A 14,443-nucleotide genomic window follows, 5' to 3' on the forward strand; every position below is an offset into this window, starting at 1 on the left:
ATTAAGCATTCACCAATAAGTAACTCCTTATATAAGACAAAATACTTTTCGTCACAAAATTACCATTCCAATCTGTCTTTGTAAAATCATACTGTAAAGGTAATTAAGGTTCTTAAAAAAGGTATTTTAGCCCCAAAAATATTTGATAGTGTATTTCTCGGCAATCCTCAATTAGTTTGGTCATACAATAACATTATTTTGTGCACAAGCCTCATAGATATCCTAATAGCAAGCATATGTTTACTTCCTGGAATAGTCTTATGATGATGCATTTTGACACAAATAATTAATTAATTCAACTTTATCAATGTGTCCTGATTATGAAGTGTTACCCTTTCATTCATTGTGGAGCTATTTTCTGGTATAAATGAAGGTTGCATTAATTCACGCAGGATACTTTAAGTCGAAGCATCAGGTGTCAGACGGATAGTTGATTCACAAGTGTGCAAAACATCCATCACATCTTCAGTAACAAGGATTAAAAGATGGCTGTGCAAACACGGTAAACAATGTGACCGGCTATGAGAGTAATACTACACCCCCACCCTCGGTCACTCCCTGCCATATGGTATTTTGTATTTTATGTTGTTAAACTTCAGGCAGAGAACTATACTGAGCAGAGCCATCCTATTACACCAAACTTAAATGTATTTTCATTTTCATTAAATAATGATTAAACCAGTGTAAGTATCCTGGCTGAACCATTACTGAACATCCACTTTTTTGTTAATGTTTGTAAATGTTTTCAGGGCATTTCTGCTTTATTGGGATAGAGACAGTAGAGATTGACAGGAAGGATGGGAGAGAGAGGAAGAATGACATGCAAGATAGGTCGAGGGTCGGAATCGAACCAGGAACCTTGCGATTACGCAGTAAGCGCATTAGTGTGCTATGCCACTAAGCTCCCCCCAGTGTTCCTATAGTGAGTCAGACTGATAACTTAACTGATTCCCAAGCCTCTTTCAGAGACAAATAATAGTATTTGAATTTGTACTTGTTTTTTTTAACTGTGGTCTTAAATGTAGGGTACTGCTGTTTTCATACACAAAGGTTGCACATTCTCCTAATTCTAATTACCTTGTTTTTCTTCTTTCTTTATAGGCAAAATATTTCAACAAGATGTCAAACTGCAACAAAAATATGTTTCTATCGTTAAAAGCTGCTATTGTAGTTGTGTGCTCAGTGATACTAATTATCATTTACCTCACGCCCACATGGCCATCCACATGGCTGTGTATGGAAAAGGAAAATGTTTGCCTACCAACCAAAGAGCCAGATAAGCCAATTGTGTTGCTGTGGTTCTGGCCACTGGGTCAGAAATTTGACTTTAAGGACTGCAGTACATTGTTCAATATTGACAGTTGTGTGCTGACTGATGACAGATCCCTGTACAACAAAGCAGATGGAGTCATTTTCTATCACAAACACGTTACGTTACAAAGCCTACCCCAGTCTCCACGACCCCCTTTTCAGAAATGGATCTGGTATAATGTTGAATCACCAACTAATACAAATAAAGTTCTAGGTATTGAGAATCTGTTCAATCTAACTTTGAGCTATAGACGAGATGCTGACATCACAGTGCGAGATGACTTGACAGCTGTGAAGACTGAGATGGATGGGTTTGTCCTCCCTAAGAAAGATAAATTAGTTTGTTGGATTGTGAGTAACAATAATCCTGTAACTGGTACAGCAGTCAGAGAAAGGTATTACCAGGAGTTGGCCAAGCATATAAAGGTAGACGTCTTTGGTACTGCTTTTACAAGGAATTCTTTAAAATTCGGGGACTATTACTCAACCATTGCTAGCTGTAAATTCTACCTTTCATTTGAGAATTCAATCCATAGAGATTACATTACAGAGAAGGTGAATGGACCACTTGTAGCAGGAACTGTACCAGTCGTATTGGGCCCACCAAGACAGAACTATGAGGAGTTCATCCCGGCTGATTCATTTATTCACATAAATGACTTTCCTGATGCAAAGGCACTGGGTGATTTCCTCCTTCACTTGGACAAGGACAATGAGACGTACATGCACTACTTCCTGTGGAGGAGGTTCCTCAAGGCCAGGCCACATCTCCTGTCAGTCCAAAAAGAGTTCATCAAACCTATCTGTTATGCCTGTGAACACATGGCTAGGGACAAAAAATACAGTGTTGTCCAAGACCTTTACAAATGGTACTTTAATTGAGCATTTTGATTAATAAGCCTGCTTGAACCACATTTTCATGACCTAGAATAGATTATCTTGCTATCTTTCAGTATTGTAAATCAACAGAATCCATAAGAGAGAGGAGATAATGAAACATGTATTTACTGTAGATGTTAGATATTGTGGGGCTGTGGTGCAGTACTGATGTGCAGGCATTTACTTGTGATTCTAAAACAATAAATTGATGTCAACAAACCTTGTGGAAGGTGCAGTATTTTGTTGTTCATCCCCTTTTGGATGTTCATTGTCGTAATTCAGTTAAGACTTTACCTTCTAAATTACTCTGAATGACAATGAAAACAGTTACTCTCACCCAAAGACAATACATTCTCTATACAATTACTTCAGTATGGAAATCTATATACACATATACAGTGCCTTCCGAAAGTATTCAGACGCCCCCTCATTTTTTCCACATTTTGTTGTATTATAGACTCAATTTAAAATGGATTAAATTAAAAGACTTTGCCATCAATCCACACACAATACCCCTGAATGACAAAGCGAAAACAGTTTTTTACCAATTTCAGTAAATTTATTACAATTGAAATACAGAAAAATACCTCATGGACATAAGTATTCAGACCCTTTGCTATGACACTCTTAAAATTTGCTAAAATGCAAAAATGTCATCAACAAATCACTCAATAAGTTGAACTGAGTCCATCTTAATGCAAGGATAATAGTTCATGTAATTTTGGAATTAATATCTTATGTTTTTATAGGGTCTCTGATTTGCATAAGAATACCTTCAGAACTGCCTTAATTCTTTGTGGCATAGATTCAACAAGGTTCTGGAAACATTCCTCAGAGATTTTGGTCCATATTGACACGGTAGCATCACACAGTTTCTGCAGATTTGTCGGCTGCACATCCATGATGCGAATCTCCCGTTCCACCACATCCCAAAGGTGTTCTATTGGATTGAGATCTGGTGACTGTGGAGGCCATTGGAATACAGTGAACTCATTGTCATGTTCAAGCAACCAGTTTGAGATGATGTGAGCTTTGTGACATAGCGCGTTATCCTGCTGGAAGTAGCCATCAGAAGATGGGTACACTGTGGTCATAAAGGGATGGACATGGTCAGCAACAATACTCAGGTAGGCTGTGGAGTTTAAACAATGCTCAGTTGGTACTAAGGGGCCCAAAGTGTGCCAAAAATATATCCCCCCACCATTACACCACCACCACCAGCCTGAACCATGGCAGGATGGATCCATGCTTTCATGTTGTTTACGCCAAATTCTGACCCTACCATCTGAATGTCGCAGCAGAAATCGAGACTCATCAGACCAGGCAACGTTTTTCCAATCTTCTATTGTTCAATTTTGGTGAGCCTGTGCGAATTGTAGCCTCAGTTTCCTGTTCTTAGCTGACAGGAGTGGCACCCGGTGTGGTTCAAGTTCACATAAACAACTAAAGCAATGGACATAAATAGGGTGGACAAAAGTATGTGAATAAACCAAATACCTATGTTAGAGGAACAGATTGGAAAATAAATGGCTTTTACTTCTCAAATCTGTTCAAAATTATTTAAAAAAAAAAATGTGGATAATGAGAGTTGAGATGATGCTTTATTGGTCCACAATAGAATGGTATTATGGCAGCCATATTGGATTTTGGCCGCAAAATTGGATTTGGGGCAAAATCCAGTGTGGTCCAAAAGCTTAATTGCAAGAGTATTGTCTAGACATGCATAATCCACTGAGAAAATGTTGACGGGAGAAATGCCAGTTTTTCCATGGCTGGGCCCTGTCTACTGGCACTTGGTGCTTGTTCACTTAGAATTGAGTCAGCTGATCAAATGTTTGGGGAAACTAAGGGGACACGCATGACCGGAAAACCAATGTTAATTTCCTAATTGGTTAACATTTGGTTAAGGTTAGGTCTAGCCTTACCCCAGAGTTGGAAAGGAGTTTGTTCAAACAATGGCCACTAGATGTCCTCCATGCTCCATGTCCTCCATTCTGCAGTGTTAATACGCCATGTAACTAGAAAAAGAAGTTCCAGAAGAAACTATGTCTTATTTTGGTTGTGGAAGTAGTTTAAACGAAGACAAACAAAGTTTGGATTTGGTAGTTGAAAGAAAGTGAGATAGTAGGATGAACCAATGATGATGAGCATTATGATAAGCATGTGATTTAAATGAGAAAGATCCCTATACAGCCTTTCAGTTTGACAGTTCATAATTAATTCGCCCTTTCTTTCTGCTACATGTCACCTTGCTCTGGAGTTCGAGCTCTAGAATACATCACAAAGAACGAACTCCAGAGCATGAGAGCATGTAGCACGGGAGAATGCCATACAGCTATTGTCAGAGATGAATGCATGGCTTGGAAAACAGTTTTAGCCAATCAGATGACATATGTCTTTGACCCCATTGAACTTAGCACTCTTGAAACACCAAGGGCTTAACATCCCAAACCCATGAAGAGAATGATCCCATGCTGAGCGATGCATATGACTATTTGAACCAGCTTGCTGATTAACAGTGGAAGACAAAGGGTAGTGTTTTGGCATGAGTGGATTTCAGTGTGTTTAGTCCCAAAAAAACTCATGCAATGTTCTGCCATCGGCCTGCCCCGCTGTAGATAGGAAAACCCAATTTAAGCCAGTGCTTGTTGCTTGTTTACCTCTTGGCCATCGTCCCACTGTTTTAGTGTTTGGCATTTACATGCCAAGTCTTCACAGCCGTGCTCAACCCTCCATTGTCACCAGCATGAACCCCACAGGATTTTCCATCCCAGATCTCTTTTTTTTTTAAATTGTAAAAATGCAATCAAGACAGATCCTTGGGGGGAAGCCGGAATGCAGAGCCTCATTTAGGGATGTTCCACAGAGGGCAGAGTACCCTTGTTCTGCATGCCAGCATCTTAACAAGTCAGGAGTAGTAGAGAGGGGAACTGGAAAATGAACCGCTGCCAGAACATTCTTTCACGTGATGGTGGTGCAGACAGACTGATAGTTACTGTTATGATAGCTTTAATAGCAGTTCAATGGATACCGTTCCAGGAAATATTCAAAGGGATGCAGTGTACTGTAGGCCTACTGTAAACATTTATGGTTAGAATTCTGACATGGTGGAGTTCGATTTTTGATTAGTAAGCTCGTTTACTGTATGGGACCCCACAATTCATACCGGACATAGTTTATGAGCAGAATATAATTATCTAAGTTCTACAGTAAATTTTCATTTATAAGCAGAATATATTATCCAATATATTATCAAGTATCCTTAATATAAGTATCAGACTGTACAGTTAAGTTTGATTGTAATGTCTCACAAAACATCGATGATGGTGTTTTCATGAGTTCTCAGTCACCTACTGTTATACAGCGCAGTGCTCCTCTAACAGTTGGGGTTTAGCCTACACATTACTCCCTAATGATCAATTGTACAGCTCGGTCCCAATGATGATCTGTTAAATGACTAGAGAAAGTCTAGAACATTCTGTCTTAGTGTTCTTGTGTAAGTGTAACCCCCTCCCCCCCCCTAGTGGGTTGTCGCCTGTCGTGTCTAATGTATGGCCACGGACGGCAGGATAATGAGGCAGCATGAAAAGGGCCCCCACCTCCCCGTTGCATCTGTAGAGTAAACACAAGTCCAGCTTTTTGTTCTCCTACCAGCCCGTTGTTGATGTCCTGATGCCTCCTTTTCATTCGTCTGCCCTGACCTCTGACCTATTTACACTGCTAGGTATAGAGAGGGGCATCTGGACATGGCGTGCCCTCCAGGAGATGATACAACACTGGGGTCTATGTAGGTCAGTGACACGCACGGCCCCTCAAACTCTCCCACGAAGCTCAGTGTGTGTGTGTGTGTGTGTGTGTGTGAGTGTGTGTGTGTGTGTGTGTGTGTGTGTGTGTGTGTGTGTGTGTGTGTGTGTGTGAGTGTGTGAGTGCGGCTGGATCGCTAATTGCTCGATCCCTATAATTGTACGGTCGACTGACGTAGGATTCATAGAACATGCAACCAGGGGACATTCCCTCCGTTGCCCAATGCTCCTTTATGTTTCATGTCAATTCAGCCATCAAGGATTTCAAATCAGATTCTGTATTTGCTAAACGTGCACTTTTGTGATTCTTCAAAAGGATTCAAAGGATTATGTCAGTAAGACAAAAAGAAGAAGAAAAAATGATCAAAGGTTTTGTCAACCATGCTTTCTGTTACCAGGCCCTGGCCACACCAAACTATGCTATCCATTCATTACAGACTGAGCCAATGGTTTCTCTATGGGAGTCATCCGTTGACAGACAACAGAGATGACAAGGGGCCTTTTTTCATACGTTTTGGCAGACAAAAAAAAGTAGATTTTTTTTGTTAACAGGAGAGAAACTTGTACAGAGGGGGTAGTGGGGGTGAAGAGGTCTTTAGGACCGGGCCTATTGATGGTGTGGTGAGACTGGGGTCAGTAGTCTGAGTCTCCTAATAGTTTTTGATCCAGAGTTTTTTTCAGAGTGGGCCTGGTGGGGTCGTTGGGTTAGCCTCTCTGACACATTGATTTAACGGGCAGCAGTGCCCGAGGGAGGGAGGGAGAGTGGAGGATTGACGCTTCTCTGCTCTGACTTATATCCGAGAGTTCATACTCTCGATGACCTCCATCTCACACCCCTGATCCATCCAGTCTGGCGTATAGCAAGGGTCAGGGCCAGAGCCAGGCAGGGAGTTGCAGACACCCCCCCCCCACACACACACACGCACACACACACACACACACACACACACACACACACACACACATACACACACACACACACACACACACACACACACACACACACACACGTGATAGGATATGTCGTCAGCACTGTTTAGAATGGATTAAATAGACTTTTTAGACCCTGCAGAAAATAACAACAAAATGCCTCTATAATGTTAATCCCAGCATTAGTCATGCCTCCACAATACGGATCCAGCTATCTGGAAAAACAGAGGCCATTTGTGTGGAAAATCAGCAAAACAGAATTATAGAAGATTGTGGACTATTATGAAACCGTTTTCAAGGCAAATGTTTAAATTAAGTCAAATGGCCTGGGTACCTTTTTTTGTCATGCAAATGTAACCCAGCTTTTACACTAACACGTTCTCTCTCTTGTGGGCACGTTTATGAAAAGTAATTTATTACAGAAATTAATATGGGTCATTGAGAAGCTGTCTTTCCCCAAATATGGGGATTTGCTATTATGCTGTGCCTCAAACGCATCTCCAGAGGCATAACTCGTGGTGAGGAAACAATTAACCAAAAATTAACCAGTTATTCAATCTGAACATTTAATCCAATTGTAATTGTTTCCAAGAACAAAACAGCAATTTTTAACAGATGCTCAGAACAATAGTGAGCATTAGAATTTGACGATTTAACACAAGCACCAGTCATTGAGTGTATTGTTTATTCAAAGTCAATATTTTATTTCCAATTGAACAATCTGTTTCTGGCACTTATCATTTGAATACATTACTGTATATTCATGCTCTTGCTTGGATATCATATTTCTGCTATTTAATTAAACTGTAGATTACTGTATTGCATTACTTAAGGTGCAGAGTGAGAGACAGTAACTACTCAGAATGGGATCGAATGATAAATGAGCTTTTCAGTAATATCTCTAAATACTTGCAGTCAGCAATAGCACAGTCCATATCATCAGAAAATATGCATACTGTACATGTAGTACATAGACGAAAAGTGGTTTGAAATGAAGTGTGAGAGGATCTCGGAATTCTTTCACTCTCTCTTCACCTCCTCCATCCCCACTAACTCTCCTTCTCTCTCTCTCTCTCTCCTTCTCTCTCTCTCTCTCTCTCTGTCTCTCTCTCTCTCTCTCTCTCTCTCTCTCTCTCTGTCTCTCTCTGTGTGTGTGTGTGTGTGTGTGTGTGTGTGTGTGTGTGTGTGTGTCACATGGTCTGTGTATCTTCCCTCCATCTCCAGTCGTCACGGTCCCTGGTGGGACTGCAGATGACAGCCCGTTGACAGCCATCGATTTTAATGTCAGCGGCTTCACTTCCTGTGAGGAGAGAGAAGACCACGTCATTCCCAAAGAGTCACAGGTTCATCACTACCTGTCCATGGAGGGAAGGGGCCGCGAAGGGGACACGCTCGACCTGCATCTCATTAACCCTAACCTAAACCTTATTTTAACCAATTCGGAAAATTCAATATCGGTTTGCAGGTCGGGCATGGAAAAAGAGGAAAAGGAGGAAAAAGAGGAAAAGGAGGAAAAAGAGGAAAAAGAGGAAAAGGAGGAAAAAGAGGAAAAGGACTGTATTCAACCCTGGGACAATCCGGAATCATGCTGGGGAACCTGGGACTTGTTCTATGAAACCGATCCATGTCACCTCGATCCAAGGGTCCTCAAAGGATCAAATGAGCATTGGGGTCATGACAAGCCTTTGACCCATCAAAATGTAAATGGAATTGTTTGTACAGTATGGATACATTAGCACACATACTGTACAGGAGAGTACATATACTGTAGGGGAGAGTACAGTACACACACACACGCATGCGTGCACACACACACACACACACACTCACACACACGCACACACATACAAATCCATGCGTGCACACACAGGTCATTCACAGATGTGCAATGACCTTTAATCCCATATACTGTAAGATTGTATTGTAACTATATGCATCAGTCACATTTTTCAATTTCCATCACTGAGTTCCAACCAATTAAACAGACAGGCATTGACTTTAATCAGTGGATTGGCGTCATACTGACTGTGGCACAGAAACAATCAATACAATGTTCAAGTAACGTCAACATAGAATAACATGAACTGTATATCAGGGGAGGCTTGTGGAGGTAGAAATGAGGGCTCATTGTAATATATGGAATGGAATGGAACGTGTTTGACACCTTTCCTTATTCTGTTCCATGCGTTATTTAACAGCCAATCAGAGGGCTCGATATTACAGCAAATCAGAGGGCTGTATTTAACAGTCAATCAGAGGGCTGTATTTAACAGCCAATCAGAGGGCTTGATATAGAAAGTCCCCACTGGTGTGATGATGTCACTGGAGTCCCTTGAGGTTTTTTTGTTTGTTTCGTAGTTACTGTAGTTTGACTTTCCCTTACATTTTGCCCGTATTCGATATCCGACAAATTTATGTGAGGGGGCTTCAGCCTAAAATAACCACAGTGCCGAACAACCACAGTGCAGATTCTGCTTTTCCTCTCTTCAGAGAGGCTCAACCGTATAAACGTATCTACCTTTTATACCCCTTTATTACAGTGTCATATATTTTTACAGAAGCTGAATAACCGTTTTTGTTTGCTTAGAAACTGTACCATCCCTTATAAGGCATCAGCATGCCCTGGAATATACACTGTCCCTGGGGCAGATGATCTTGTGTGTGTGTATGCGTGTGTGTGTGTGTGTGTGTGTGTGTGTGTGTGTGTGTGTGTGTGTGTGTGTGTGTGTGTGACTGTGTTTGTGACTGTGCAATTATGTATTCGTGCACACGTGTGTGTGTGTGTGTGTGTGTGTGTGTGTGTGTGTATGTGTGTGTGTGTGTGTGTGCGTGTGCGTGTATTACCTGTAACAGATGCTGCTCCAGGTCTGAGAACCCTTGACTTTAATCAGTGTGGTTTGACTCTCTTCAACCCTACAGACATAGCAATGGCCCATTAGCCATGGGGACAATGAGCCCAGCTTGTTAAGTGCCACTCTCAGAGGTAATTAATCCGTCCCCCCTGCATTATCAGTCAGCTCACAATTTACAGAAGGCTTCCCACCTATACATGTGTAGTAAAACTCTGTCATTAATCTAGTACCAACATTGATTTAAAACATGCTGTTCCTTTGCACATTTTCTTAGTAATTGCATATATCCTTAGTAAAGGAGTTGAGCGGTTTGTATTATTACACAAGTGGAATAACAACCATTGCTCTCTTCTGAGTAAGCAATCCTCTCAAATTACATTACCACGCAATTACCTTATTAGTATGGAACAACATGTTAATGCGTTGTTGTTTTCATAATTACAGCGTAACTACACAAGTATAGGGGCAACTTAAGCTGAAGTTGATCATTTAAATGTAAGTATTTTCATTTAAGTACTGTAGCAAGATTATTAATATTATAATAATAATAATAATAACAATACTACTAATAATACTGCTAATAATAATACTACTAATAATACTACTAATAATACTAATAATAATATGTAATATTATTATATTATATTAATATGATATAATAATATAATTGTGGTCCTCTGTGGCTCAGTGGGTAGAGCATTGCGCTAACAACGCTTAGGTTGTGGGTTTGATTCCCGCTGGGACCATATATACTGAAAAATGTATGCACTCACTGCAATGTAAGTCGCTTTGGATAAAAGCGTCAGCTAAATGGAATTTATTATTATTATTATTATTATTATTGATATTGTTATTATTATGTAATGTATACTCAAAATCATGGGCTGTCTTCATTCAAAATGTATTACCGTTGTACTCTATCCAACAGGAAGCTAGCTAGCTAAGTCAGGGCTAGCTAGCTTCCTCTGAGAGTAGTGATACAACTGTGATATAGCAATGGCATTCTTAACGTCATCATCATGGCATTCTTAATGTCATCATCATGTTCACATGATGTCGCAACATAAAAGGAGTTTCTCTGACATAGGTAGATAGTTGCCTGGTGTGCCCCGGGCCTGCAGAGAGAGAGCTGACACACTGTTTCAGTTCAGGGAGCATCATGGATGGACAGATTGGGTACTGAACCAGAGGAGGACGGAGAACGGAGGATGGGGGGGGGGGGGGGGGCGAGTGTTGTATAAACCAAGCCTTGCCCTCACACCCCATCCCCCCTCCCTCCCGGATCGCTGTCTGTTTCCGGGACAGTATCCTGAGTGGACCAGTGCTCTTTCTCATGTTCCAGATATTAAATTACTCAGAAAATATTTGCTTGGCCTCCAGGCTCCGCTGCAGCTTACTCAGAAGCCTCTCCACTTAGCCCCTGAAACCTCTCACAGAACAGGCTTGTGTCACCTCACCGCGCAAGGTCAATTTCTCCAATTTAGAGCCTTGGCATTACAGGGCCTTTCAGCTCACATTAGCCTCAACGTCCCACTCTTGCCACCCTTTTACCCCAACTTAGTTGTACCTCTCCTCCTTCCTCAACACCCTTCTGCAGGGATGCCTTTCTAAAACAGGGAGTCTGAGAGGTTAACCATCGCATGATTCTGTCAAAAAATAGAAAAACCCCCAGAAAAAAAACAGAAAAAACAACAACTCTGATCATTCACGCTGCGTGCACTTGACTGTACCAGAAAGTTCCATCATGTTCAGTGAACCTTGAAGACTTTTTAAAGACACAGTTCACAGTTCACAGAGGCACCATAGAGTGAAAGCACATAGAGGTTGTCATAAGTGCTCCTTTAGACTTCTTTCACCCCGGGTTTATTCAGAGCACTGCCATTAGAGAGACATATATTTCATTATTATTATTAAGTACTGTATGAACAGGTAAAATATTAAAAACAGTACACAATGTTTTACTTAATAGCCTGGTGCAATGATCACTATCTACTATCTATTTGTAGAATACTGTCTATACAAACTTGATTAATTGTGCAAATGCGCCGCTTCACTTTTAAAAAAATATATATATATATAAATTATTATTATTATTTTGATAAATATGTAAATATAAATAGCATAGCATATAAATAGCATACAACTGTCTCACCTTTTCATAACCAAAACACCAAAGACTTAAACTAAGATCTCGCCAAGGGACACCAAATTCATTAATGTTAATGTATTTAATAATCAGACTGAAATGTAGCATAATATTTCACATACTTTTGATGTTTCTCCCTCCATCTAAGCATACACTTGACACCCTTTATTACTTTGTTTTTTAATTTTTTGTGTCACTTTTCTGAAAATGAAATCTGTTAAACAATTAATCAAGTTTGCATGGCCAAATGTATAAATTAGAAATATAAAGATAGGGTTATATTTTTTTTTATCCCGCTGCATAAGGCAGGTGTCACATCTATTTCAGAAAAATGTAATAACCATTTAAATGTATAAATCTGATTAGTCCTGGCAGTTGAGTGACCCTAAACTGCTCCAAATTTTAATCTAATTATTGAATATCTGCTGGATAGATTTCAGTTTTGTTCAATGTCCTCTTCTCCTCTAACCGTAGTAATATATTCTTGAGGGGGACCGGGGAGAGTAGTTGGGTGTGTTTGGGGTGGGGTGGGGTGGGGTGGTGGTGGAGTGACTTCTGACTCCAGCCTTCTCTTCTGCCAGAAGACATTCACATGTGGCTTTTAAAAGGTTTTCTCCATTCCAGCCTTCACTCACTGTGTTATATTTCTTATTCTCTGCGAGCTCTCAGGAGAAGGTGAGAATCTAGTCACCCGTGATTATTACCAGCTCACTCATGAAATCTCTGACCACGCGGCCGAGATGGAACGAGCAGAGAGACGGAGAGACGGAGAGAGAAAGAAAGAGAGAGGAGAGAGAGAGAGAGTTTTAGAACCTTTTTTTTTATTTCACCAAAGCTCCCCTACTGGAGTGCCAATTTGTTTAGTTCTGGACAGCAGACAAATATCTGGCAAATACAGATTTAATTGCATGGAAATTTGAAAAAATCATTTTCCACCAAAGCATTAGTTGCTGAACATTGCCTGTCCCCCTGAACTAATACTCTGTACTTTAATTTATCATTAGTTATTATTATTTATTATTAATGGTTCCGAGAGATCCATTTCCTCTTGGTTTTGTGATACCATCAGGATTAGATGCCTTTTATGCACTTTTATGTCTTGAGGTATATATATATATATATATATATATATATATATATATATGCTATATTGTACATGCAGTATACACAGTTGAGGCTGGTGGAGATAGAAATCGGAGGATGGACTCATTCTAATGGATGAAATGGAATGAGGAATGGTGGAATCAAACGTGCGTATTTGATACCATTCCTCATTCCATTCCATGCATTACAACCAGCCCGTCCTCCGATTTCTATCTCCACCAGCCTCCGCTGAGGTTACTGTATGGGACTGAATGGAGCATCTGTGTGTTCCATGCGTGCATGTGACCATGTGTTTCGCCCCAGTGGTACGTGACCCTGTGGCTGAAACGAATTAATGCTCTTTCTGCATACAGATCTCAGTTCTAATCATGCATAGCTGAGAATTAAGACCTTAGGTGACACCGACCATGAAGCTGACTTGACCTTAAAATGAGATTTAACAGCCCTGTGAACCATAGAGAATAGTTGCTTGTGTTCAGTCAGTCAGTCAGTCAGTCAGTGAGTCCCTACTCTGCCATGTGAGGGAATAAGGAACCTCTTTGCACACTTCATATAAAATCCAGGCCCCTCAGAGGTTGGCTATCTGCAGGACTATTCTGTTCCAGAAACATGACATATAAATCATTCAAATCGTATCTGTTTTCCTGCTGCCTGCCCTGCTCTTAATGTAAATCACTCATTCTGAATAGAGTGGCTAGGCTTTAGTCTCTAACCCTGGTGTCTCTGGACCGGTAGAGGTTGGTGGAGGTAGAAATTGGAGGATGGGCTCGTTGTAATGCATGGAACAAAATGAGGACTGGTATCAGTGGTATGTGCCTCCACCAGCCTCCCCTGCTCCGGGCATCAGTGGTACCTAACAGTACTGAGACAGAATCCTCTAACGAGACAAATAAAAAAAAAGATTGAGGTTGTTTGTAATTGAGTGTAACTTGTAAAATAAATCTTTTAATGTATTTCATAGAGTTACTGTGATGACAGTGAATTACATAGTCAGTCAACTTAATTGGACTATTACAGTTTATAGATAATTGTCGTGAGGCACTCTAGTTATATTTCAGTGTAATAAAAAGTAATAAGGAAGGCTCTCCATCGGTTATTGTCTGCTCCTGCTTGCCATAGAAGACCTACCATTCACCTGCACCTCTTGATTAGTGTAGGAGAGATGGCTTATACAACTAGCAATCATTACTAAAGCTCATTACCATTACTAATGTTTCTACAATCAATGTATCATAAAGCATTAATGTTACAAAAGGCTCAGTCTAATCATCAAGGAACAAATGTTCCTGCTAGAAAGTTTGATTTATTCATAATAAACATGATCAATTGATTTGTCAAATGTGTGTTTTTGTATTAATGTCTGTTGGCCTGTTAACCATTTACTCCTGACCTGGGGTCAAAACAAAATGGCCATATGG

General features: G+C 40.4%; 1 protein-coding gene across 1 annotated transcript; it reads left to right on the top strand.

Annotated features, from left to right (window-relative positions):
- Nucleotides 1-1,236: 1,236 nt before the first annotated feature.
- On the top strand, nucleotides 1,237-2,193 carry LOC310803035 (4-galactosyl-N-acetylglucosaminide 3-alpha-L-fucosyltransferase 9-like; the record flags this gene model as incomplete). The annotated part of the gene is made up of 1 exon (XM_083667672.1): nucleotides 1,237-2,193. One exon carries the CDS (start codon nucleotides 1,237-1,239, stop codon nucleotides 2,191-2,193), a length of 957 nt encoding a protein of 318 aa, XP_083523798.1.
- Nucleotides 2,194-14,443: the final 12,250 nt, after the last annotated feature.

This window comes from Argentina silus, assembly GCF_951799395.1.
Source record: "Argentina silus genome assembly, chromosome: 4".
Lineage (NCBI taxonomy): Eukaryota > Metazoa > Chordata > Actinopteri > Argentiniformes > Argentinidae > Argentina > Argentina silus.